The 24,868-nt window shown below is 38.9% G+C and overlaps 1 protein-coding gene across 1 annotated transcript in view; it reads right to left on the bottom strand.

Moving 5' to 3' along the window:
* Window positions 1–3,431: 3,431 nt before the first annotated feature.
* Window positions 3,432–24,868, bottom strand: part of cacna1ea (calcium channel, voltage-dependent, R type, alpha 1E subunit a) — a 92,284-nt gene continuing 70,847 nt past the window's right edge. Inside the window, exons 25-49 of the mRNA XM_086088801.1 lie at window positions 24,315–24,444; window positions 23,832–23,891; window positions 22,617–22,723; window positions 22,429–22,440; window positions 22,231–22,327; window positions 21,884–22,044; window positions 20,192–20,329; window positions 18,923–19,124; window positions 18,396–18,560; window positions 16,698–16,808; window positions 16,530–16,610; window positions 15,892–16,077; window positions 14,983–15,074; window positions 14,256–14,430; window positions 13,978–14,105; window positions 11,007–11,103; window positions 9,290–9,395; window positions 8,388–8,495; window positions 8,185–8,285; window positions 7,831–7,937; window positions 7,591–7,750; window positions 7,255–7,383; window positions 6,877–7,024; window positions 6,503–6,675; window positions 3,432–5,424 (exon numbers count right to left, since the gene is read on the bottom strand). Coding sequence (XP_085944927.1) covers window positions 4,921–5,424; window positions 6,503–6,675; window positions 6,877–7,024; window positions 7,255–7,383; window positions 7,591–7,750; window positions 7,831–7,937; window positions 8,185–8,285; window positions 8,388–8,495; window positions 9,290–9,395; window positions 11,007–11,103; window positions 13,978–14,105; window positions 14,256–14,430; window positions 14,983–15,074; window positions 15,892–16,077; window positions 16,530–16,610; window positions 16,698–16,808; window positions 18,396–18,560; window positions 18,923–19,124; window positions 20,192–20,329; window positions 21,884–22,044; window positions 22,231–22,327; window positions 22,429–22,440; window positions 22,617–22,723; window positions 23,832–23,891; window positions 24,315–24,444 — 3,478 coding nt within the window. The 3' untranslated portion in view covers window positions 3,432–4,920. The remainder of the gene's footprint in view (window positions 5,425–6,502; window positions 6,676–6,876; window positions 7,025–7,254; window positions 7,384–7,590; window positions 7,751–7,830; window positions 7,938–8,184; window positions 8,286–8,387; window positions 8,496–9,289; window positions 9,396–11,006; window positions 11,104–13,977; window positions 14,106–14,255; window positions 14,431–14,982; window positions 15,075–15,891; window positions 16,078–16,529; window positions 16,611–16,697; window positions 16,809–18,395; window positions 18,561–18,922; window positions 19,125–20,191; window positions 20,330–21,883; window positions 22,045–22,230; window positions 22,328–22,428; window positions 22,441–22,616; window positions 22,724–23,831; window positions 23,892–24,314; window positions 24,445–24,868) is intronic.

The raw sequence follows: 24,868 nt of genomic DNA, 5'->3' as shown, positions 1-24,868 counted from the left end.
AGCTCTGCCATCTCAAACACATGCAGACACGTCTGGGCGAGTATTATGAAGTAATGTCCCTCTGCACTAACATGTCATGAATAAACAGCACGACCTACTGTACAAACACAAATGCATGCACAGACCATTTTAAAACACACACGTCTTATATTTCTGCCCACAAATGGACGTTATAGTGCCCAACGTGTGCGTAAATGTGACAGTTTGTATCTCCAAGCGTTTTCATGGCTCACCTGAATGCCTGTCAAAGGAGAGCAGCGGTGGTCGTCATGGAGACAGTCCTGTTTGACGAGTTTAGGACCTCCCAGCGTGTGAATCATCTGCTGAACGGTCCCCTGAACGCATCATAAAACACACAGCAGGACACAAATGAACTAAAAAGCCCTTCTGTATAGTTAGCTTCATGCCAAAAATCACTTTGTTTGTTGCAGAATAGCTTACAAATTAAATCTTTCCATCACATACGTTAACTGGCCAAAAATTAGTTACACATACTGAATTTAATGACTGTTCATAAAATCGTTTTGTATACGTGTTACTCGCCAACAAACTACTTACTGTTAGAAAAATGCAGTTGTTTACATTATCTATTATGCATATCAATTATTCTTATTCTTATTATGATCATCATCATAATTTTTTTTTAAATGATTGTCTACATATAATACAGATGTATTTACAGCTGCAGTCGTTAAAAGACCAAAAGTTGAGTTGGTCTATTTTAATTTGATATCACTAAAAGTTGGCATTTAAAAAGGGGTGTGTAGACTTTTTACATCCACTCTGTATTCTGTGCCTATGATCTGTATTCTAAAATAAATGAAATCATACTGAGAAGTGTTTATAATACTTAAGTAGATTTACATTACAATTTTTTTTTTCATCTACCAATAATTTTTTTTTTAATTACACATTATTATCATCACATTTGTCATATTATTATCTTGATATTTGTAGATATCACTTTATACTTGTGTTGTCTTTAATACCTCTCTGAAACCAGCAAGGTTAATGTGAAAAAAAAGCTACCTAAATGTTTAATACAAACATAACAAAGTCAATATTAGTACTATGGTTTTATTTGATAAAAACAATAAGGCTGGGAAATATTTTCCGTAAAAAAAAAAAGAGATAAAAATGAAAAATTACACAAAATACAGCTAATCCCAGTTCATTCACTGGTTAAAAGTAAACACAAAAAGATGATGTAATTTTACATTATTATCCTTGTCTACGGTAGAAAAGCAAGTACTTTTAGTGATAGTATTTGGAAACAGCCATCCATACAAAATTGTCAGTGGAATTATTCAAACTAGTTTTATCCTTATTTACCGTTTCTCCTTCATTTCATTATTAAAATACAGTCACTACATAAAAAAGATGACTAGTCTACATGAGGCTATGAAACCATTTTTCAAATAAGGAAAAAAGTTAATAATGCACACATATTCTTTGTAGATAACTAAAACAAATACAGTTCTATTTCAAAAGCAGTAAATGTTGTAATAGTTAGGCAGACAGACGACAGACTTACAAAGGTCAGGAACAGTAGCATCACCGCCTGCATGGCTTCTGATGGAGGCTCCCTCATGGCCCCCTTGGACTTATAGCTTGGCTCACGAGGACTCCTGTGGAAGCCCTGGGCATGGCACACACACATGCACACGCGGATTACAGAACAGTGACCTCTGACAAGGGCCAAACAATCAAAATTTGGAACATCACCGAAGTAAACACCACTGATTATGCTTTAGATTATTCAAGTAAAATCATGTGTCCAGGATAACTCACAAGGAAAAATAACTACCAGATTTGAATAGATAATTATTGTTCTGAGCTCAACAGTTTAAGTTGTGCAAACAACTAACTTGGAGGGGCTTATAATGTCTGAAATCCAATTTTGAGTGTGGGCCAGTTTTGATGACAGTCTGACTCTCTGGTGTAAAGTCACAGTCAATCAGTAATGAGATTTTCCAATATAAACATCTTTTTTGGCTCTCCTAGTCAGAAGTAACACAAAATAGCAGAAAGTAGATATTCAACTCAATGTGTTCCGATGCCAGGTTTCATTATATTGCCATCAAAAAGTCCAACTTACTAGTGTAGCGGACCTTTATTTATCAATGTCAGAGAGATGACGCCTCTCTTCTTTACCACATCCATGTTTTCCGCTTCGCTTGCCATTGAACCTGACCTTGAACCTTCTCGCATTCATCTTTTGGCTTGACAGGAAGGTCGGAGGGCGAGGACTGTGGCCCAGGTGAGGAATGTCGCATGGGAATCAAGAGAGTGCGCGACTGCTGCCTCGCCGTCGGCTCAAGATGGATCCAATTTACGGTAAAAGATCAGTGGCTGGCTCGACCTTCCATACGCTCTGACACCAGGGGGGCTCAAATGATGGTGCTAGAAGACATAGTGAAAGATAAATATTGAATAAATACTATACAAACAACAGCTCTGATTCCCCCTGTTTATTTAAGACACTCCTGGCCAATAGCAGTGAGCAAAACAATTTTATTAAAGAATACACCCAACAGCTGGATCACTAAAAGGTCACTCCTGGGGCTGGGAGTCAAAAAAAATTCCACTCATTTTTAGAGTAATTAGCATACTGTTGACACTAGCAGACAACTCATAACTGTTTTCAACCATGAAAAGTAAGTATAATACTGCTTTAAATCAATTAACATAGTCAGAAGCTAAAGGGCTAATGGTGAGCCAGCTTTGTCATAAACAGATGCTAATTCTCTTCTCTAAACTATTAATTTGAGAAAAAATTATTACATACATTTAAGTTACAGTACCTTTATCTCTATCCTCATCAGCAATATAGCGAGTGTCCATTTGAATTTGCCCATGCAGAGCAGTTTCGCACATCAACGCAAGCTTTATCACTAAGCTAACACATTTTGACGGCATTAGCACAGCGCTTGGAAACAGTGAAGTTCAAAGTTCACGGCAGAGACTCGAGGTACAGTGAAGTCTGTTGTGGAAAGTAACGGCGGCCTGTTTGAACACTGCTGTCAGTGACGATATGGCGAGCAGAAGTTCTGTAGATACTAGATTCAAAAAGAGCTCTGAAAAGAAAAAAAAAGAAAAAAAGATAGTAGCTTAAAAAAAAAGTAACCGTACAGTTTTCCCCTCACTTTTCGCTAGTTCCAAAACCCCCTGCTTGATGAATTTCCGTGAAGTAGAGGTTAACTGTTTTATTTATTTAATTAATTTCAAAATGATATGCAAAGTGATAATATGCCGTCCTGCAATGGAATAGGTTATCAATAAACTAACTTTTTGGGCACCTGACTGTCTGTGAGAACTGAATTAAAAAGATGATTTTGAGAACATACTAATCATCAATATCACCATGAGAAAAAGTAAACTTTCTTTAATGACCATGTAAACACACTTTAGTCAAAGACGAGCATCGTGACTGAAGTCAAATATGAACAAGTATTTATTGTGTCCACTTAATACAACATATTCAAGACAAAACCTCTCATCAAGGAAATTCTGGCTTGAGAGGCAACTGTTTTGGGCAAATGTTCCCAGGCACAGATGAGGCTGTAATGTATACACTGACATTAGGGCCATGTGCACACATCGGCAGGTACTTTTTTTTAACCTTTAAAAGATACCCCAAAATGCAACTAAACAAATTCTCAAGCTGTCAACCTGCGTAAGCAACAGGTGACACTATTACCACAAAATTTTAGACAACAAGAGCTTCAAAAGTAATTTCTATAAAATACACAAAAAACATGATGGCCAGTTAAGGAAAACAAATGGTCAAAGATGAAAATGCATTCTTGGGCTGGCAAGAGTTTGCCAAAAGCTGCAGCTGGCACATTAACTTGAAAATAGGAGGGAATTTGGGCCAATTAGAAGGCTGCAGACAGTCATTTCCAGAAAAGGCACAGAAAATACTACAAATCAAGCAAAACAACAACAAAAAACCTGTCCATATGAAATACAATGCATTTGAAAATTGTCATGAATAATGCCAAAGAAACAGATGGCGCCATAATTCAAACTGCAAGTCACTTATAGCCAATTGTATTTAAAAAAAAAAAAAAAAAAAAGTAAATGATTAAGTATGGACAAAAAAATGTCATGAACACAAATAGTGGATTATCAAAAATAATTCTTAAAAAAATCGCCACATGAGGGAGTAGTAGGGACACAATTAATAATAATAATAAAAATAATAAAAATAAAATATATCAGGAACACAAAACAGACATTGTACACAAGGCTTGAAAATAGTTTTGGCACAAAAATCCACAAATTGTGTGGACAATAGGCCAAAACAAACAAAAACACACACACACACAATATATATATATACAATATATACAATATATATATATAAAATACCCGCTGTTGGTGTGGACATGGCCCAAGGTTAAGTGGTCAGCTGTTTGCTCTGCTGGCTGAAAATGTACCCTAACGTGTATGCAGCACAAATGTATCATTTATTTTCAGTTCAAGATATTACGGTATGTTTAACGACTCCAGGCAGCCTGTGAATTCTCCTTCTGGCAAAGTCCCGTGTTCACATTTTAGATACAAATTCAAGTTATATTGACCACTACAGAACATGATAACAAATACACAGCTTTTAAACAGTGTCGCATGTGTTAGGAAATGTCAAAATAAAACAAAACCAGCAAACCAGATGTTTTTGCCAGCATGAATACATAAAAGTTATACTGTCTTCAGGCTTTCCCCCAGCGTTTTATTAGCCAGGCAGCGCATGAACACACAGCAAGTAGAGACAGACAGCAAACAATGCTGATAAATGGCAGTGGTGTTTAGTTCCGCCTGTAATGCTACTGGTAGTGACAAGTTGTCATAAAGCAAGGCGAGTGGTGGCGCCGCTACGAGGTCCGCTCCTCCTGTACATGGACTTCCTGTTTGTTTTTAGCAGCGGTCGTCATCATCCGTGTCACTCGGCAGCTCGCTTTCCGGGCTAGCCTGCGCCAAGTTCTTCCGGAAATGTCCGTTCGGGACCTGCCAGGAGTGTCTGAGCTGAGGGGCTGAGCTAATGGCATTGGCACGTCCCAAGCTGGTCACCATGGCGCTCTCAAAAGTGAGGTGTTCTTGCCTCTCGCCCGCCTGGCCTCCCCTGAGGTCCTCGTGAAATGGGAGGTAGGGCTCTGAGATGTAACGGTGGGGAGACGGATGGCTCGGCCCGGACGCCTGGCACGAGGAGGACGGCGTCTGCTTGGAGGGGGCCGGGTTGTCTGAATGCGGGGCGCGTCCCGCGGAGGAGGCTGCTGGTGCGGCGGGGGGGTGGTCTGGGCACACCAGTGGGGAATAGGAGATGTGAGGACGAGGGCGGGAGGGCGTCTGCGGGAGCTGGCGCCGATTACGAGGGGTGCCGGACTCGAAGGTTGAATGGGCGGGACTGCCCGTTGTGTTGACCTGTACACAGAAACAAATTCCAATCCTCACAAATAATTATCAATGTGGTGAGAATTGCTTTCAAATCCTAACCCATGGTTTAATTCCTACTTGAAAGCCTACCCCTAACTTGAAAGCCAATTTTAAACCCTAACCAAAGTTTGAAATACTGCATTAATTTGAAATCCTAACGCTAACTTAAAACCAAATCTGAATTTGAAATTCTCCTTTGAAACCCCTAACCATAGGATGAAATCTTAACTTGAAACAGTAACTTTAATTTGAAACCTTATTTTAAAATTCTAACATTTAATTTGAAAGCCAGACAGTCTACAAACCCTTACTTACAGCCCTAATTTGAAACCCTAACACGAATCCCTATTTTAAAACCCTGAGCTCTGACTTCAGACCCCAACGTTGGCTTTAAACACTAGTTCAAGACCCCAATCCTGGCTTGAACCCCTAACTTCAACCTTTAACCCTGGCTTGAAATCTCAACATGAAACCATTACCGAATCCTAATTTGAAACATTATCTCTGTCTTGAAACCCCAATTTGAAACCCTAAGCTTGGCTTGAAACCCTAATTTCAAAGCCTAACCTTGGTTTTAAACTCCAACTTAGCTTCAAACACTAGTTTTTCCAACAAGGGGTCTTTAACCAGGCTTGAAACCCTTATTTGACTTGACTTGATTTTGAAATACTGAACCTTGCTTCAAAACCTAACCTTGGTTTGCAACACTAACTTCAAAGCCTAATCCTGTCTTGATGCCCTGATTTGAAACCAAAGCCGTGGCTTGAAATCCAAACTTGAAAGCCTAAACCTGGCTCAAAACCCTTATTTTAATCCCTAACTCTTTTATGAAAACCTACTTCGAAACAGTTAACATGTCTTGAAACCACAATTTAAAACCCAAACAGTAGCTCGATAACCTACACCATATCATCTTAACTTATCTTAGGTCAGACTTCAACTAACTTCAACCTAACACTGGTTTTAAACCTCAACTTGGCTTCAAACACTACTTGGAAACCTTAACTCAGACTTGAAACCTTAACCCTGGTTTGAACCCCTAAGGGAGTCCTGTCGTTATTGTTACCTGTCTCTGCAAGGAGTGCGGGCGTCCTTCATTAGGCGAGAGGGAACGTGTCCTCTCACACGACGGATCTCGGCTTCGCTCCTCGGAGTTACAGCGGGACACGTCTGGAGACAGCAGGTGGCGCCGTTCCTTGGACCGCCCCCTCTCATGGCTACTTTGATTGATCCTAGGGCCTAAATATTGTGACGTTCACACATAAAGAAGTTATTCACATTTAACCAAAATCAGATTAAAAAAAAAGTGTCCTATTCCAGGTGACATTGAGCAAGAAATGGTCAGCCAACTGCAGGGCACATAACATGCATGTTTTTGGAGCACCCCAACAAAATTGTTTTTAAATATAAAATTGAGGCAGACATAAAAAAAAAAGTGACCTCTATAGTTCTTCTGTCGAAGTCTGATCGTGTCGTCGGGGCTGACTCGCTCCAGGGAATGTTGTTCTTGCCACATGCGATTTACACATTGGTCTCCGATGGTGGAAAAGGAGCGCTTCATCAGCTTTCTGTCTGCTAACATTCCAGACTGCAATGGCACAGAGGCAGTTGGGAAAGTTGGATTCTCAGGAAAAAAAAATGATCGCGGGTGGTTCCAAGCTGCAAACAGTATACCGCGCACAATCTTGACTATTACAATAAATCAGCAAATTGATTTTTTAATTTCTGGATGATTCTGTAGTCCACCCCAAACATCTGCAATATAACAGGGCAACATAATTGGGGGAACACTATACTATATTATAAATCTTTTCCTACCTGTGGCTCCACAGCCAGTCTGGGCATGGATGACGCTCTGATGGATGACGTGCGCTGAGGTGACCTGACGACTGTTGGCTCTTGCCTTGACTGTTGTGTCACTTGGTTATATTCTACGACATCGGGCACCTACACAAATAGAAGCAATGCAATTATGAGGCCTGGGATGGCGCATTATGTGTTAGGGTGCAGCCCAAGGATGGTCTGATCTATCATCTGAGATCTGTCTCAAATATAAATTTAGGTTCTAGCTGTCATAGCTCAACTATCAGTTAGAGAAAAAAAAAGGGGAAAGATTCCAGGTAAGGCAGCAAAAATTTTAGAAAGAGTCGTTACCAGTGTGTCTAAATGGTGGTGGTGGTGATGAGGGAAGTGATAAGGGTGGTAGGGTGGGTAGTAATCATCGTTCTCTTCTTCCTCCCTGGAGCGAGGCCGCGGCTGCAGGAACATGTCTTGTGGGGAGATGGGACTGAGTGCCACAAAGCCCCCTTTGGTGCTGGAGGGACACATATCGAATATGTGTGTACTACATATGATCACTAGAGTGTGTAATTGGATTGAGTGTTGCATATTTACAGAGCTGATCCTGCATTGTGGCTGAGGAAGGACAGTGATTTGGCATTGCATATGATCTCCTGGGGCAAGGAGGAAGCATCCATACGCTGGAACATGGGAGCATGTTTCTGTGGAAATGAAAAGATTGAATCAGCCTATCAGAAAACCCGTCAACAAATCAACAAGCAAACAGGAAAATGAGTCACAATGACTTTCCTCCACGTCGGTTTATGACTAAACAAAATCTTAATTATTGCAATTGTCCGATTTGTCCAAACGATTACTGCCAAATTAAATATTCCGCCTTTGCCGCTTCAACTCGGCTCAAACAAGTCAACAAAGGAAGGATGAAAACAAAACTAAAACAAAATGTACTTGTTCCTCCAGCTGCTGTCGGAGCTTTTTGGCCTTGCTCTGCTTGTAGTAGTCCATGATCATCATGGCGGCGTAGATCTTTCCTATCGTCATGTCACTAGCTATGAAAATGGAAATCAGATCCTGTCAGATACTTTAATAGGCTAACATGCACTGTTAGCTCACTGATTTCAAAACCAAATCACATTTTATTCAAATGTCACCTTTGTTGAGAGGAACCAGAAGGTCCAGCATTTTCTGAGATAGGTGAGGCCAGATGACACTGATTTCCTTCTGAAGGTCCAAATCCATCTGATTTCGATTCTCTCCTCCTGTACATACAAGCAGTGATGATGCTTGCATTAGGAGCAGTGCGCCACCAGATGGCACTGTTTTTCTTTGTTTTAAAGTAGCACAAAGGAACTTCTCAACCTTAATAAAATATTTTCATAACTCTTGTGATGAAACATGGACTTAAAACTAGTTGAATAGTATCTTTGCCATGGCCTGAGGTAATCTGTATAATTTTTACCGGAACTAAGCAACTTTGAGGAGGATGGTAGGAACACTGCCACACAAAAAACTACAAATGTGCTGACTGCTTTATAGCATACGCCACTTCCACCTTTATTCATTCTTTACAAAAAGACAAGTCAATTTGACCTAAAAAATTATGCAAGTTAAATGTGATCTTCCTTCATAACATTACCACTTTTGTCCATATGGCGTCGCCATAGTCAACATAAACTGAAAGTCCCTTAGTGTTGCTTTAATAAATGTTTTATATTATATATAGAGAGAAAGCAGCAATTCTATTGCAAGATATAAATGTGACACAATCAATTACTATATTCTAGAAACTAAATAAAAGGAATGATGTTGAACTATGATATTATCTCATGGACGTCTGTAGGTGTTGAACCCCTGCTATCCTGACAATATTATGTCCTGCAAATTCTAATATGATGGATGGATGGAAAACAGGAATTAAAATATGTGTAAAAAGTTCCTGTTCCAGTTTATAAAAAAATATTTATATACAAGCACCACTCTTCACAAGACAACTTAACAAGCTATCATCAAATTTCAGCGGATAAATTGGGAACGTTTTGACTTTTCTCCTGACCTCCAGCAAGCTTGACTTCTAGGGCAGTGCGGATGAGGGCCATGAGGGTGGAGGTGAAGTGGACGGACATGTCCTCGTCCACCGGCATGTTCATCAGGACGAGTCGCTGGGGGTTGGAAAGACACACAGCATCATAATCAGCAAAGCTAAGTCACAAAATGAAAATGAAATATATTTATTTGAAAAAGCCCGTGACCCTGACACAGGATAAGAGTTGGAAAGTGAATGAATGAATTAAAAACAACAACAATCCAGAATGACTGTGGTGGCAAAGGAACAAGTAAAATCTTGAAATCATTCCATTGGGTGTTAAATTTACAAACTGAAGCTACTGAGTATAATAATATAATATTAATATATACATAGTCACCACAGCCATTCCAGAGTTTTGAAAAACAGTAAATACGAGTACGTTCACCAGCCACAATAGTAGTTACACTTTCAAATTAAATCCAATTTATATAAACTCTGGCCTTTACAAAGACGGCAATACTAAGTTCTAACTGACACCACCAGAGGTATTAATTAAACAACATGTTTATTATTGTGGTTGCGGTGCACTGGATCATACTGAGGTATGTTTTCTACTAATTAAATTAGTGAGATGGGAAGGGCAAAATTCAAAACAGCTCTAGTATGGAGCCAATGCAGTGCACTGCAACATAAGAACCAACATTGTTAAATCAATACCTCTCAATCAACCAATCAGAACTGAATATCATCAAATAATGTGATAAATGACTCTTTATGGTTCACATTGGATCGGGTTTGATTATGCAGGTGCACCTAATGTTGTGGCAACAACATGTCCACATGCACACTGATGCAATGCTGGACTGTGGCAGAAGACACATGCGCATATGGAAGAAAAATAAGTATGATGATGACAAGATCTAGCATGTGGATGTTTAGCAACTCCCTTAGAAAATAACCCTATTTACAGCCACTAACAGCAAATAAATAATGTGGTATACACATCCCGATAATCACAATTCTCATGAGGAAGATTTTGAGCATTGAGGAGTCTGAATGAAGGAGCGATAATCAAGGGACCTCTCATGCAGTGGTCAACAACGTTTTTGAATAATAAAATAAAATAATTAAAACATTAAAAATAAATAAATAGAAAAAAATAATAATTGAAAAAATTGTGTGCAATCTTTCAACATTTTAACTTTTTCTCACAATTTTTTGAGTGTTTCATTTTTATTAATATCAGCCAAAAACATGCAATGGGCTGCGCTCTGGGATGAGCTAACATTTAGCCTAGCGTCTTCTATTTATTCTCCTACTACTTTTTCTTCTTCATTGTATTTTCCGTCAGTCTGGATGGCACCACGCTGCCTCTTACTGGTCAGTCTTGGTACTACGACATACTTCCTGTTTTTGGGCGGGGACTTGCACTTGCCAGTGGAGATATCATTATTTGTGGGGTGTTCTGTGTTTGTAGAACACAATAATAAGAACAACATATGTAGGGTCTTTCAATTATTATTATTTTTTATGTTAAAAATCGTAATGTGTGTACCTCGCTGTATTTGCCAAAAAGCAATAAAAAACAGGCATTTCATCCGTCAAAGAACAAACATAACTGCTTCAAATGAACAATACAGCATCAAACAGTCAACACAAAATGCTTTCTAAGCAAATAAAACAGAATACTTCATTTTGAACATCTCTTTCCTTCAGATACATGAACAGCCTCTTTGGCGTCTACCTTATAAGCCACCTTGGAAGGGCATTTCTTGCCAAGGCCAAGGGGTGGCGACATGTTGGTCAACATCTCATACATGTCATTGTAATGGATGCGACCACTGCGGACACCGGGTTGTCGTGACGATGGGAGGATGTAATGGAGGGAGAGGAAATGGGGGGGGAAAAAAATCACAAAGAGAGAAGATTATTCCAGTGCATCACATAACAGAAAAGAGAAAAATAGGTTGCATTCTTTCTATGCTGATATGAGGGCATAGAAATTTCTCAAGGAAGGGGAAATATCTTACGCAGAATGTGCAAAGGAATGACAGCCTGGATCTGGTGCAAATGACATACTTGCGCGGTGCATGCGAGTATGTGAGATCTTTAAACCAGATCCAGAAAGCAGAAAGAGACAGGCCTCCCGCAATTGGCTCCACATTTGAGTTACGTTTCCAGTATTAGAAATCACATGTGAATGCTGAGAGATGCTCTTGAAAAAGGTCGCACGGAGAGCAACGATCAAGTTGGAGGGCGGTGCCCTCGTCACAGTGATGATCTGTGTTCACCCAGCCCGCCTCTTTCTAACTGTGTGCGCCGATGAAAACTTCTTTGTACTAGACTTGGCACCAAAATTAGAGCCTTGACATGAGCTGATTATCGGTTTACCGTGATTTTAAAGAGTCAAATTTTAAATTACCGCTACAACTGTCCATCACTAGTAATGAGCTATTCTTTTGTTTGTTTGTTTTTCAGGGGACTTGTAAGCAGCTACAATATGATTGGCTGCTTGCAGACATCACGTAACGAGTCAGAGGCCAGCCACTTTTTTCCTCTTCTCGGCTGAGCAGAGAGCGGAGGGGTGAGTCGTTACAGGGAGGGGGGGGGGGGTGTAACGGAGGGAGACGACAGAGAGAAACTGCGCTACCTAGAGCATACTTACAGATACCTTTTTACGATGTCGATAAATGTGCATTGTCCTAAAAACACACACACACACACACACACACACACACACACACACACACACACACACACACACACACACACACACACACACACACACACACACACACACACACACACACACACACACACACACACACACACACACGCACTCACGGTGCCAGCGGGTACTAGTTAGCCCCAAGAACAACATCAGTAGATTGTTGGTCTGTTTTAAAAATAGCTCAAAAGTAAACTGTGAATTACTAAGAAGGATTAAAACAAAAAAAGAATGTTAATATTTATTTATTTATTTATTTATTTATTTATTTATTTATTTATTTATTTATTTATGTTTTTATGTATTTATTTATACTAGAAATTTGACAAAAAATACAGAAAATACTGCACCCAAGTTGAACCTACGGTGGCCAGATGTGAATTTTGCTGCTGCCAAATAGTGGTAAAATTTAAATCCATTTCTTAAAGATGCTGCTATTAGGTGAGATGAGTAGCAATAATCACATTAAATTAAAATTAGAGAATAAATAATAATTAATGAAATTAGAATATCATATATAGGGCCTAGAGTATACTGGTAAATCAATATGATTTATTTTAGTACCGTTGTTAAATTAAAAAAATGCAATCACATTTTTTAAAATCAAACTTATTGCAGCAAAACACTAAAGAAGGCGAATTCCTGCTTAATTGCTATATTAAAAAAAATATTTAGATCGTTTTTCATGAACTGTAAGTATCAAAATTATATTTAAAAAAATCATGAAATATTTCACTTTGACTTGTACTCCTGAAATAAATGTAGTTTTCTCCAATATTCACATTTATGGAGATGCACCTTTACGTCTCACTGCTCATCTCTCCGCATTCACACAGTGAGGTGTCCACATTTGTTTGTGTGGGCCTGGGGGGGGGGGGGTCCCATCCCTTAGTACCCTGACATTGGACTGTCATCATTCTTTGACCATCACATCGGAAGAACACACTCCTAAACGAGTCAAGCAAGGCGGTGACAGTCAGTGAAGACCAAAGAAGAAGAGGGAAAAGAAAGAAGTCAGCGAGGGTCCCACGCGGCGGAGGCTGAGTGGGTTTTTGTTTGTTTGTTTTAGGGAGAGCAAACCTTGCAAGCCACCCTGTGGGGGCAGTTCTTCCCAAATCCCAGGGGAGGTGAGAGAGAGTGTACAACTTTGTACATGTCCTTATAATGGATCCTACCACTGGAAAGAACATAGGAGTCTTTAGTTTTGCGTCAGTGCAGCCTCACAGGCCATGGGAAGCGTGACATAGGCCTAAAAATGGAGGTTGGTTAAAATACATGTTCAATTCTAAATGGACACTTCATTAGGTACACAGCAGTCAAACATAATACAGTAGTCTACAATAGTGATACCAATGTTTTACATTTGTTTCCCCTTTAGGCCTATATTAATATTATATATTAATGTATATTAATTAATATAATATAATAATTAATGAACTAATATTCTCTATAAACGTGCAGAATTTTCCATACGCGAGGGATAGCAGCCAAGCGCTGCCGTGAAAGTCTGTGAGTAATTGACAAATTGACACTCACCCAAAAGGTTTTGTAAATGCCTATACTTACCACCAGATGGCGGGAAATCACTTTTTCTAATAGACAAGGCTATGGCCTGACTAAATGCAGCTCCTCCTCTGAAGTCAACATGGCTGCTAATATGCCACTAGATGGTGCCAAAGCATTTTTTATATTAAACAGGGCTTTGGCCCAAGAGTAGAACAGCAAATGAATAATGGAGGATAGGTTTTCTCCAAAATCCTGAAAATAGGCGAATGTATGAATGCAAACCCACAAATATGAGGCTGTTCACTGTAAATTGTTGATCTAAATACCTAATGAAGTGACCTGGCAGGGTCTTTCATTCCCAAAATGTTCCTTCATGTTATCACATATTACACTTATTTTATACTATATTGCAAACATGATAATTAACGTACAAGTTTAATAATAAATTTGCACAGTTGAACAACGACTTAGTGACACTGACCAGGCAGCCCGATCGTACTCCCCCCAGATCCTGACAAACTCGTCCAAGTGGTGCGGGCCCAGGATGGACGAGTCTCGAGTCAGGTACTCAAAGTTATCCATGATCACAGCCACAAACAAGTTCAGCATCTGAACAGAAAAAAAGGTTAATATAACACATTATACTAATAAAATGACACAGTTGAATTAATACTGTATATACAGTATATAGATATATCTATATATCTATATATAATGATGTTACATGACAGTATTGAAAGAAAATGTTTCTTTTCTCACCAGGAATGAGCTAAAGAAGATGAAAGACACAAAATAAAAGTAAGCAAACTCTGAGCCACAGCCTCCTTCCTTCTCAGTGTTTAGCACAGGTGAAGGATTGGAAGGGTCCGCCTCACACTGCTGCCGCCCCAGACAGGACAACATGATCTCCTGCCATGACTCCCCTGTGGCACTCCTGTGAAAACAACTCTTTTAAAAAAAAATCACATTTATTCTACCACTTTCTTCCCTCAGTATCACACACAACACTTAAGGAGTTAAGTGCTTCACTGCAGCATCCATCAGCTTCTGACAAAAAGTGGCCCTTTGGGTACTTTTAGAAGCATCGCCTTACCATTGTCACTTAGCAACATCATCCCAACAACATGGAAACGGCACAGTGGAGCAGGGAATGTGAACCAGCGGGTGAAGCACAGTGTTAAATGTCCTTTTGGACTTGTTCCCACATTCCTCTCACATTCATCATCCGAATGGTGTTTTATACCAACAATGTTTAAAATAAATAAATCATACATTTTTTTTTCTTTTTGTATGTTTTAAAAGTCCTTAATCCTTCGCTTAAATAATAATTTTACAAAATGTATCAACCTTTGATTACATACATTTGTGTTATACACTCCGCCTTGCTATTTAAAAGCATGTACAAATGCATTATTTGAGAAGTAGTCTGGAAATAACGGGCATAGTATTAATAAAGTCATTTCGAGGAGGACGCCGTGCTATTTACCTGAAGAGCAGCATCAGAGCGCCAGAGAAGCTTTTGAAGTTGTTGTGCTGGTTAATGTGCGTCTCCTCATTCAGCTTAATGTTGCCAAACACCTGATTCACAAGTTAAAAGTGTTAACAAGTGACAATTGGGGAAATAAACGCAATGCAATCTCCAAAGTCACACAATCATTCTGTGACTCCTATTGACTTTCAACTTGTCCTATTTTCAAAAGTCTCATAAGAAATAATGTAAAGTTTCGAGCTTTTGGAAGTTTACTTGTGGATATTCTCTTTCATCCACATCATTTAATTCTCAGGGCATAGAATCAATCGCAAGTCGCCTCTCATTCCCGAGTAGGCTTCAAATTGGAGGCACGCCCCGCCATCATGAATAGTATCATTCTTTTGAAATTCAAAACAAGTCGTTAAGATGCCTTGCAGAGAGGGGGAGATTTCCTCATTATTAATACATTCAATTGTAAAAAAAAGTAGTAAAGCCGCCTCTGCAATCACTGATGACCGTGTTTTTGTTGTTTGTTAGAAACAAAATCATTGAGTCATGTCAGTCATTATATTGTTGTACAAGTATAATGGGTTGTCCCCATGCAAATATACATGCAAAAACTGCTCAGGTGTTTTGCTAACCCACTTGTTGGGTAGCTGTGGATTTTGTGTGGATTGGATTACTGTTTTGGTATTCTTTTTAACCGCAGTTTAGCGTAGCTTTAATTAATCTGTATGGGTAGTTTTTCACCATTGTTGGATCAAAATCTTGACCCAAAGTGCTAGGTCAAATCCATATCCTACCCTGGGTTTAAATAGCCCAGCACTGGACTCAACACCGGGTTAGCGATTCCACCCAATTGGAGTTACATTTCACCCAGAATTTTTGTAGTCTACCATATCAAGTGAAGCGTGTGAATCTTACCTGCATGCCGATGATGGCGTAGATGAAGAAGAGCATGGCGATGAGCAGACAAACGTAAGGCAAGGCTTTAAAGGACTGCACAAAAGTCCACAGAAGGATCCGGATGGTGTAGCCCTGTCTCAGCAGCTTGATCAGACGCGCTGCTCTGAACAGCTTCAGGAAACTCATGTTGAACGTATCCACGAACTGGGAGTGAAATCAAATTCAAAAGTTCACATTGTGACGTCATTAGAATATCATACAGTATGTTTGAGGTCGGATTAAAACAGTTTCAATTAATTTACACAATTATGGATCAAAAATGGACCGATCCACTTTGTGGGTCAATTTGACCCAACTTTCTGGGTTGTTTTATACAAAATGGCTCAATATTTTCAGCTAAGTAAAGGATCTGACCAATATTTATGAGTTGTTTTACACTCAAAGACCCATTTCTTGACTCAAAGTAGAGGATCGGTCCATTTTTTTACCCATAGTTGGGTTATTTTTTTGACCCAACTGTACAATTAGATCTGACAAAAATCCCCACACATTTAATTACATTTGCCTCACTACAGCTCAAATGAATACTAAGAACGGGAATCAAATGGCCAGCAGAGAGGATCATCATCGCCTCTTACTTCCACTTTTCCATTCACCTGCAAGTCTACTACAATCTCGGTGATGCTGCCCAGGACTGTGATGAAGTCAAAAATGTTCCACGTGTCTCGAAAGTAATTCTGCGAAGACACAAGAGACAGTTGGACTCATTCCGAGACGACCATGGCACGCCACGTCACGTCACGTGTAAGTTTGTCCCTCCTTACCAGAAAGCCGAATGCCATTATCTTGAGAACGCACTCAATGGAGAAGAGAACGGTGAAGGCTGTGTTCAGATGCTTGAGGACAGCCTCATAGGCGGGCGGGGCTGAATAATACTGAACACACACACACACACACACACACGAGCAACAGCATTTAAAACACAAGCAAAAGAATCCTTTGACAGCTACAGGTTGATGGAAGATTCATCCAGAGACAGAAATAGCAGTCTCTTCACCCCTCATCCGTCGCACTATAAAAAGGAGTCATTTCTCCGGGGGCGGCAGCCGCCGTTAATGAGGTCATGCTAAATAGCAGCCCCTGGACGTTAGGGATCAATATTTAATACAGGCTGAGTCACCATGCGTCGGTATGTCTGAGCAGTCCAGGAAAAGAAGACCATTTGAGGAAATAAATAGCAGCGAGAAAGCTCTGGAGGAAATATAGTGCAAAAACATTGTAAAAACATCACAGTCAGGTATGAGGTTTTGTGTACTGTAAAAAATTTGAATAGTAAGGTATTATAAGTATCGTTGTGATTTTATTACTAGTAAGTTTTCCTTAAAATATGAAACAGTATATTATAACTCAATAGGTATAGGTAGTATAAATACAGTACACTAGTTTTAAGACATCTGTACTGTTTTAAGCGATCTTACCAAGTCACATTTTCAGCTTCAGGTATGGACAGATATTTTTTAGAGATGGCCGAATACCGATACCAGTTATCGTATTGGGCCGATACTTATTTCAAGGTATCGGTACTTGCGATGGCTGCCTGCTTGTGACCGTTTTACGATCAGGAACTAGAAATGAGAAGAATGGAAAATTGCTATATTGGGATTTGATCTTACTTTAAAATTAGCAGCTATTTTTTATTTATTTTTTTGGGGGGTCGGGGGGAGTGTGTGTGTGTGTGTGTGTGTTTATTACCTACTTGGGTTTTGTCTTCTTTTTTTTTTTTAACTCATTGACTCTCGGCCATTTTCCCTGCTCCCGCCTGTTTTACTGGATTTTGACTGATTTTGGGCGGCTCACAGAATATTGTGTTCTAGTGCTATAAAAACATGAAAACTACCAAAAGAAAGATTAAAGTCTCTTCTTTCATCGGAGTAAAACAAGTATATTTGTATCTGTTTCCGTTTTGAAGCATTATTAGCATTAGAATATAGCTCAATTTCATCATTATTCACAAATCTGTATAAAACACTGGATTAAAGAGCTTGTTGCAACATGGCCCTGGTTGATCGCTTATACTCTGCTGCCACCTGCTGGCCGTTTTTAGTAATAACTACCATTGCTTTAAGCGACTTCTTCAGGTCAGAGGCTGCATCAAAGCCTTCTGTATGCTCTAGCATAAAAAACAAAACAAAAAATATGTATAAATACGTTCTTGAGACCGTGGCAATATTTAAAATGTTTTTATACATTTTTGGGAGCAAATGAGTTAATGGGTTATGTCTTTTCAGTTGCACCCTTTTAAAGACATCGTTTGAAACATACACATAATTACATGTGCAACGAGCATTCTAGAGCACATTGTGAAGGAACTGAGGAAGTCAAATTGGAGATCAAAGTTGCACAATGTACACAAAATGAGACGCTATATGTTGAGCAAAGAATATTTTGCCACTTCATCTAAAAGTTCATGAAATACAAGAAATTTAAATTTAAATAGTGCAACGTAAAAAAAAATCCCATACCTTCATCATAAGTACGATGGTGTTGAGCGCGATCATGGCAAGGACGGTGTATTCAAAAGAGGGCGAGACCACAAAATGCCACAGCCGGTACTGGAACGTGTGCCGGTTCTGGGGCATGTAACGGGTCAGTGGCTTGGCACTGATGGCAAAGTCAATGCACGCCCTCTAAAGTGCAAAGAACCGAAGGAAGAGCAGGAAAGGCACCGAGGATTAATGCACATTGTTGCTTTCCAAAAGTATATACAGTGGGTATAAAAAGTCTACACACCCCTGTTCAAATGACAAGTTTTTGTGATATAAAAAATGAGGCAAAGATAAAACATTTCAAAACTTTCAACAATAACGTGACCTACATATATAACCTGTACAACTCATTAGAAAAAAAAAATCCACGTACTCGCATATTGCTACATTTTCTGCGGGAACAGCATTCAGTGCTATTAAAATTGCCTGCAAACCTTGTACTACTGAGCCGAATTTTCTAACACCGTGTGATGGATGAATAAAAGATGTCTGCCGTCTCTCACCTCATTCTTCTCCAGGCTGCACTCCTCCATCATCTTATCTCCCTGTTCCTGGAAGGTGATAATGATGAGGGCCACAAAGATGTTAACAAAGAAGAAAGGAAAGACCACAAAGTAGATAACATAGAAGATGGACATTTCCATCCTGTTGCCGTGGCTCGGCCCTCTGTCCTCCTCTGTCACGTCCACCGAGTGCTGTAGGACCCTGCAGGACCACAATGCAACACTTGTTATCATCAATATTAAATAGAGATTTGAAAATGCACTTTATCTCCACTATGTATAGTTATTTACCGTACTCCAAGTTGCCTTATTATGGAATATACATCTAAACTAAGCATTACTGTCTTTATAGGCAGAATTTATGATAGCACTCGTAATTCTAATTTTTCCCTAACGAATTAAATGGAAATGCCATTAATCCTTTCCAGAATCCCCAAAACCCAACATAAGGGCTTTTTAATAAGAAAAGTAGCACTCATTTATATTGTACATTATCAAAACAGTAACGCAGTAATGACACAATTGAAAATAATTTGAAGAGTTAAACAGTTTTATTTTCTTCAGTTCAATGGACATTGTGCTGTTTCTTGTGTTGCTTGCACCTCTGCCAACTCGGGTTAGTATAATACAGACAGCATTAGCATTCATTAGCTGTCAATGGGGTTTTGCAGTGTTTGTTAGCATTAAGCTAAACTAAACAGCTAAAGCAAAGCTATGGGTTGCTTTAAATACACAATGTGTAATTATTTTTTCTATTTAATTTAATAAAAGTGTTGGTGGCAACAAACAGTTCGAAGTCTCTTTTTTGCAGAATTGTTCACTATTTGTCAAACTGCTTCTTGTTGCAAAGTTGACTGCCACCATACTTGCATGTCAAAGAAAAAAAAAAATAGCCGAATGACGGCTTGTATATTTAAAAAATAAAATAAAATAAAAAATACACCTCAAGAGGTCGGGTCGTTTCTCAACGTAGCACAGTATTTAATATCATTTTCCAAAAATGCTGCGAGGTACTAATCTTCTCATCAAAGTCATTCCCTGTTCAAATGTCCCTCTGGTATTTGAAGAATGATATGATTTTAAATGATTAAATGAAACCATTAAATAGCTGTGGTTAATTTACAAGCCTTGCCAGTGAAATATAGTTCAACCTTACAGTTAGATGAATGGCAAAACCTTTCTTAAATGACTTGCATAATCACGTTTTGATCATCAAAAAGGTCCGAAGGTGAAATCGCTCATGAATGGATGGGGCGTGCACACACTCACTGTGGCCAGCCCTCCCCGGTGGACACGGTGAAAAGTGTCAACAGAGCCCAGACGATGTTGTCGTAGTGGAAATCGTGTCTTTTCCAGTCACGTTTCTTCACCTCTTTCTTGTCCTTCCCGTAGTCTATATAGTAACCTCTGTACAAGAGGGCAGAAGATAGAACAAAATGAGCATTTGTAATGGCAAATATTAAACAACCGTGTGAGGTCGTCTGTCATTATGAGGAAACAAATGCCCTTAAATTGAACGAAACTTGGGTTTAAATTGCCTCATGCATTACATCCAGTGAGACTGTTGAGATATCAACGACGAGACCTAATTTCTGCAAACCTCCAAACCACTAACTAACTAACTAACTAACTAACTAACTAACTAACTAACTAACTAACTAACTAACTAACTAACTAACTAACATCTTTATCAATAGTCATTAAAATGAAGAAATAGTATTTTACTGTTTAATTATTTTATACTAGCAGTGGTTAACTTACAAAATAATGTTAAAATAGTACAGTACTTAAAACATAATGGCAATTAGTTTGACAGTGCAACTATATCATTTGTATTGGTGGACCAGCCAGGACACCTGTTATTTTGTGTTAGCGCTAGCATTGATGCTAACCCATACACATACTAAAATTACGTGACATGGTTTAAGAAATACACAATTTACTCTTACCTTAATATGAACTATTAGACAACCACGCAAATGAGGACATGATAAAATACTAATATGCAATGTTATTAAAGGGAAAGTTAAGTTTCAAAGTTTTTATCCATCTTAGGGAGCGGCCATTTTGTCACTTACCGTTGACTGAATATAACGACTGACAATGACATCATGGCTCACCTGTTTTCTGAGTTTGGTCATGTGGCGTTCACAAAATGAACCCTTAGACATTGTGATGTCATTTTCAGTTGACAGCAAGTGGCAAAATGGCCGTCCCCAGAGATGGATACAAACTGGTGGATTTTTCTGCTTAATTCATATTCCACAAAGGCAATATTAATGAGAATACAGTGTTTAGATTAGTGGGTGCACATATAACATATTGTAAAGAATTTTTTTTTGCCTTAATGCAACTAAAAATCCAAATATTTACTTATTTATTCAGCTATGTATAAATACAATTGATTATTTTAGATACATAGCACATTGGTATTGTGGGAGGCAATAAATGTTTTTATTATTATTTATTTATTATTATTACATTTTTAGGTATTTTTAAATCTCCCAGTGTATGAAGGTTTACAACAAATTTCAATAAATTATTTAGTGATTATTAAAGAGAAAATGAACCGCAGTTAAATTTGTACATTTATTTATATCTATTTATTTTTTTTCATCTGGGAAAAGCATTGAAATGAATGATCTTGTGCTATTTTTTTTTTCATCACAAAAACCTGGCATTTAAACAGGGGTGTGTAGACCATTTAAATCCACCGTTTGTGCCTACCAACCTACCAACTGCGCTAAAAATGAGCAGTTATAATGTATAATGTAATGAAAGAGCATCCTGATTCTAATGTTATTTGCATGGCGATGCTATGATATCCTGGAATGTGTCACGCATCGATTACAGACTGATATTCTTAGCATATTACTCGCTTACTGACACTTTAACGATGAAGCGAAGCCACACTGGCAATATGCAAAAGAGCAACAGACTGAGTCGAGCGAGCGTTATTACTGGCAGTCCTTCTCCGTGTCCTTGGAGCTGTCGTTGCAGTAGAAGAACTTCCCCTTGAAGAGCTGCACGGCGATGACAGCGAAGATGAACATGAACAGCTTGTACACGATCAGGATGTTGAAGACGTTTTTCAGGGACGTCACCACGCAGTCAAACACAGCCTGCAAGAAAGAGAAAATAACAGTCCGTTTTTGTGCGTAAAAATGTGTATATGCATCCATTTTTACAGCCCTTGTTATCATACAGCTTAAAATCTAACCCACAACCTCAGAAGTGTAACAACAAGATATTGTTATGATTTCTTTGTTGAGTGGTTAGTCACCAAATTTCAAAGCTGAAGCTCTGACCTTGAGTTTAGGAAGTCTCTTGATGGTCTTCAAGGGTCTGAGCACACGCAACACTCTCAGTGATTTGATGGTTTTAATGTCTCTTCCTTTGTTATTTCTGTGCAAGAAGACACAAGTGTGAGGATTCAAGTTGAGTAGCACACGATTCATGCAACATATTCAACATGACATGACACAATTTCTTCTGAAGAGTATTACCCCATCACATTGCTGCAGGCAGTCCCGCGAGGTCACCATTCGGAGACAGGGGAGACAAAGAGAGGGTCATGTGCGTAAACAGTTACAATGGAATACAGGAGATTTGCAATTTGCAGCACAGGAGCCATCAAGCAGCTTTGACACGAACACGTTTGGACAGAGCAGCCTGAATTAATCATGCAACTGACGTGAGGGCGAAGGCCATCAGCGCTCCTAACACCACGATGAAGTCCAGGATGTTCCACAGGTCTCGGAAGTACGAGCCGTCGTGGAGGAGCAGACCCTGGTCGATCATCTGAGGACCAACAAGGATGTGACATTTCTCAAATATAATTTTAGGAACAATTTCCATTACAAGAGCAATACTAGACATTCAACTATTCTGATTGACACATAGGCTAAGAAACTATCATTATGCAGCGGTACCTTGACTTACGAGTGTCCTAACGTAAAGTTTTTCTATGTAGGAAATGTGCTATTGGCTAATATTAGGAATTTGGTCCATTAAATACAACCTTACTTTCTCATGAAACAGTAAATGCTGTTCAGTAGGTATAGGCAGGAAGTAACACGGCTGACCAAATGTCATCCTGTGTGAATTACATCATTTTCCATTCTCTCATATGTCAATTAAAATGCAATGTATGTAAGTATACTATATGTTTATAAGGTAACATTAGTGTTAAAAATGGTCTCTCTCTCTCTGTGCATCATACATTTCCAATGCAACTCTGCCAAAGATGACATGTTTTGACATGTGAGAAAGGAGTCTCTATAGCTTTAAGTTGTAATTACATCGCAAAGAAAATATTGGAGTAGAAAAAATGTGATTTAATGTTAAAGGGCATCATGCACAAATCATGTTTGCTAGTAACTTCGCTCATTGGGCCATATATGGGTAGAGTTTTGCACTGTTGTGGGATGGAATGCAGCCAACTCCTGGCCAATTGAAGCAGCTCCCCTTATTCTTTTCAGCTGTCAGCTTTCAATCAGCTGATTAATCGGTTATCTGATTTAAAAAACTTATTTTTGGTGTGCCAAATATCGGGATCGGCATCTATATAAGGTAATAAAAAAAGAAAATTGAGTTACAAGCCTGATCAGGGGGGAAAATGAAACTCATAAGTCGAGGTATAACTGTACGGTGAGGCAGACAAGCTAAAGCCATCCAATTCATCATTCATTTTTCTTTTTCAATTTGGGATTCAACTCTTTTTAAATATCGGCTGCTACATATTTCCATATTTTCATGTACTTTTTCGCATTCTGTATAAATCAGTCGTTTCTCCCCACACCTGAAATAAAAATAATTGCCCCCAACTAGATTGCAGCAACCATTCCAGTCTGCCTTCTGGCATCCTTTCTCAGAAAAGGCATCTCTATTTATTTGCACGGTCACTTACCTTAATAATCATTTCAAAGGTGAAGACGCCAGTGAACACATAGTCAAAATAGCGCAGAACCTAAATAAGAAAAGAAAGAAACACAGAAATAGAATTCATCAAAAAGTAAACTTGTGTCGATTTCTTTTTAAGGTAAAGCTCATTTCAAAACTTAAAGGCTCTCATCTTGTGACTTGATATGCAACAATCTCTTCGAAAAACATAATAATCGCTCGGAAAAAGAACCTACTGTCCTAATCACAATTTAATTGTCTCCCCCATTAGTTCTCACAGTAGCATCATTTTGCAAAACAACTTCAGGAAATATATATTTTTCACATTTTTTTTAATACTATTTGAACTGCTATGCAGATCAAGAGAGGCACTGCACCCCGGGGATTATTAAATTGCACCTCAGGATAATGAGTCATGACATGATGGTTAAAAAAAAAGAAGAAGAAAAAAGGCTGCATTGTATAAGACAATTGCCATGAATGCACAAACCTTGTTCCAGTCCGAGGTGGCGGCTACGGGGTCCTCAGCGGCCAGTGCGATGCTACTTGCGGCAATGACCAGCAGGATGGACATTTCGAAGTACCTGAGGTTCACCACATAGTGACACGCTCGACGCACCCTGTGGACAAACAGCACACGGCAAAAAGAGTGAAGAGACAGCAAGACTAAATCGGGACATAAGATGACTAAAACTACATTGTGGGATTAATGCTTTTTGGGTCACTAACCTAATAAAGATTTCACGATGCAACATCAAATTCAATCGATGATTTTTTTCCCCATTTTAGTTCAATACAGTTTTTTTTTTCATTTGTTTACGTGACCTTTAACACTTTTACCGCCAAAGACTTTTAATGACGTATACTAAAAGCCAAATGAATGCCGCCCAAAACGTTAATTGACGTTTACTACGTTTTACTTGTGCCATTAGTGCAACTTGTTGCGCAGCACTGCCTTGTCATTGGGGTTGTAAAATCCCACATCACCCACTAATTATGGTCAGCAGATGGCAGCATTGTATCTCTTTTCAATGGGCTCCCGGA

This window comes from Leptonotus elevatus, chromosome 11 (assembly GCF_054856555.1).
Source record: "Leptonotus elevatus isolate MCC_2025b chromosome 11, RoL_Lele_1.0, whole genome shotgun sequence".
NCBI lineage: Eukaryota > Metazoa > Chordata > Actinopteri > Syngnathiformes > Syngnathidae > Leptonotus > Leptonotus elevatus.
This window is presented reverse-complemented; position numbering and strand designations above follow the sequence as displayed.